The following is a 2,952-nucleotide window of genomic DNA, read 5'->3' as shown; positions in this document are numbered from 1 at the left end:
GGAGGGATAGCCAACACCTGCATACCATCTTCTATTGCTTCGTTTAATGCTTGAGAACAGTGTTGACAATGCTTTCACGATGACTTGAGTGTGAAATGCCTGCTGATAGTCTGGACTTGAAGATGCTTGGCCGTGCCTTGGCTGCTAGATTAGGGTGCTACAAGGAGAGCCTGCTCTGGACCAGTTCTGTGCAAGAAAGGAGTGAGTAGGATGAAACTCTTCAGTATGAAAACAAATAACTGAGAGAATACATGATAGAGGCTTACAAATCCAAGACTGGCACAGAGAGAGTGAGTGAGGATCAGCTATTCACCATCTACTGACTTTGTAAGAGCTAGACGAGAAGAAAATAGAGAATAGGAAGAAAGTGCTTGAGATCCTCAACTGAGAAGAGGTCAAATCCTTGATTGTCAGGCAAAACTCTCCTGAAATCCACTCAGATAGGGCCTGAGTAAGCCACAGGGTGGGACTGCTTGTCTGGTCTTTGAGATTTTGAGACACAGCCCATTCTGGACCTGTTCTGGATATACTGAATGGCAACACTTTTTTGGCAGCTCCCCAGTAAAGGGTATTAATTCTTAACAGCAACTGCTGGAGGCGGGAATGAGGTGTCAGGAGAAACCTCTGTACCTTCACTGCTACCTAAGCTCTGTCCTCAAGCGCTCACTGATGACTACAGTCAGTGATAGGGTACTGGGATGGAAGAACCTCTGGTCTGAACCCCGAGGGACTTTCCATTTGACACTGTAAAAAGATAAAATGGAAACCTTCCTGGGAAAGGGATGTAGCAGCCTAGGCTGGATGTCCCACAGCTCCAGCTCACAGGAGCACATTGATCCAGCAGAGCGAGGGGAATTCGACAACCGAATGCTAGTGCTTACTTCATTTTGTAGATCAATATTTATCTGTGACTTCTGAGGGTGTGCAACTGCACTAGTATGTAATGTGCTAACACGTAATATATACACATTAAGAAAATAAATCAATATTCCACACATAGACTGAGACCAGTTATTATTAATGACTCTGATAAATAATAAAAAAAAAAGGCTGAATCTTTCAGGAAGTCAGGACATCTTTGGGTAGATTTCTGCGTTTCTGCATGGTGATCAACATAGAGAGATTCTAAAAAGCAGTGTTCTTCCTTTCCCTTTTTCCCTATGAGGTCAGAGTGTAAGAGCTTTTCTACTTTATCCTAAAGTTGTGCTTATGATTCGGGGAGAGTAGCTGCAAAAAGCAGAAGGTAACTGAAATGACAGAGACATGACACATCAAAATCAAGGCATTTAATAAAATAAAACATGGGGTTTTTTTCTTTTCTAAAAGATGGGGTTAAAGTCTGTAAATATAACTTGGTAGCAAACGGAGAGGGAGCTCCCTGTTCTGGGGGTATATTGTAATTTTGAAAGCAATGAGGGCAACTAGACAAAGGTATTTAGGGGATTGGAGTGAATCCAGGCCAGCTTTTTTTCCTTTGCTTCCCTATTGAAAGCATCATAGATGGATTCATCGGTGACAGTTTTGGCTGGAGCTGGGATATCTGCGATGCCAACACGATTTTTCTTGGCTATCCTGGAACTGGTGGTGATGGTGTAGGCGTTGCTTCTGTAGCACTTCATGGCAGACATGCAGAAAGTTTCCTTCATCCCTCTTCTGAAGTTTCTGTTATAGAGGGAGTAGAGGGTTGGCTTAGAGGCTGAAGAACTGAAAGAGATCCAGGTGATGGCCAGGAAAAGCAAGGAGCTCATTCTGCTGTCAGTTTCCGGCGGGTGCCACAGCTGTACCAGGTAAAAAGGGAGCCAGGAGAGGAGAAAGACCGAGTTTAAGATTAAGAACATCTTGATGGTTTTTACTTTTGTTCTTGGGACAGTATTCATTGTCCTCCTGACAGTCATTCCATCGGTGCCTATTCTCCAAATGTACTTGACGACCTTCTGGTAGAAGAGGAAAATGAGGATGGATGGGATCAAAAACACTACCAAGAGGTGGACGACAGCGTAGATGACTCCTTCCCACGAATTGGGGAGAAAAAAGTTGCAGTGGTCATCGCTGTTGGAGCCATAGAAAAAGAAAACCGGTGATACAAATACAGCGCCAAAGAGCCAAGAGGCCAGAATCATTTTCTTGGCTTTCTCTCTTGACACTTTGAAGCTCAGGGGGTAAACGATAGTGTAGAATCGATCCACACATATGGAGAGGAGCACGTATATCTGGACTGATGGGGTGAGATACTGGATGTACCTCACCAGCTTGCACATGACGTTCCCCAGCATCCAGCCGCCCCAGGTAAACTGGAGCAGCACGAAGGGCACACTTGCGACACTGAGGAGAAGGTCTGCAGTAGCCATGGAGACAACAAAGTAGTTGGTGGTGGATTGTGTCCTCCTGCTCCTGTGGATCACTATGCAGACGACACAGTTGCCAAAGATGGAAACCAACCACAGTGCTCCCAAAACCATGCTGGCTGCTGCAATTTCCCCTGGCCTCAGTCCATATTGCCAGCCAGTGTGGTTCCTGCTTGAGATGGCTCCTCTGGGTGACTCGGTGACCTCGTAGGCAGCAGGAGGGATGGAGGTTTCGGGGTAGCTCTTGTTGTGCAGTAGGAGCAGTAAGGTAGGGAGAAGAAAAGGAGCGCTGCTGTTGTCCATGCTGTGGGCAAACATGGCCACGTCTTTTGCTCAGTCTGAGTAAAGAGAGAAGAGAAGAGAAGAGAAGAAAAGAGGTTGTGTTTGACAAGAAGGTGTGAAAAACCTCCCTTAAGCATTGCAGGTGTTGAGGTAGTCTCCCTGGATTTCAGAGAAACAGTGAGAACTCTACAGTGAGACTGTGTGATGGAGCAGGGGCCGTTCAGTTGCCTGCAGCTTCTTATTAGTGATCTGACTACTTTGGACAGGCATGTCTGTCCTCTGAAAGAGAAACGGCCTGGGTGCAGACAGAGGCTGAGATGCAGTT

The 2,952-nt window shown here is 45.9% G+C and overlaps 1 protein-coding gene across 1 annotated transcript; it reads right to left on the bottom strand.

Annotated features, from left to right (window-relative positions):
• Window positions 1-1,421: 1,421 nt before the first annotated feature.
• Window positions 1,422-2,663, bottom strand: LOC147528909 (putative G protein-coupled receptor 19). The gene has a single exon (XM_086610585.1). It carries the CDS (start codon window positions 2,661-2,663, stop codon window positions 1,422-1,424), a length of 1,242 nt encoding a protein of 413 aa, XP_086466711.1.
• Window positions 2,664-2,952: the final 289 nt, after the last annotated feature.

This window comes from Tauraco erythrolophus, chromosome 4 (genome assembly GCF_009769465.1).
Source record: "Tauraco erythrolophus isolate bTauEry1 chromosome 4, bTauEry1.pri, whole genome shotgun sequence".
In the NCBI taxonomy this organism is placed as follows: domain Eukaryota; kingdom Metazoa; phylum Chordata; class Aves; order Musophagiformes; family Musophagidae; genus Tauraco; species Tauraco erythrolophus.
The sequence above is the reverse complement of the archived record's forward strand: the minus strand, read 5'-3'. Positions and strand labels throughout refer to the sequence as shown.

Coding starts and splice junctions, on each gene's coding strand:
- LOC147528909 (XM_086610585.1), bottom strand. CDS start 2,663: ATGTTTGCCCACAGCATGGACAACAGCAGCGCTCCTTTTCTTCTCCCT.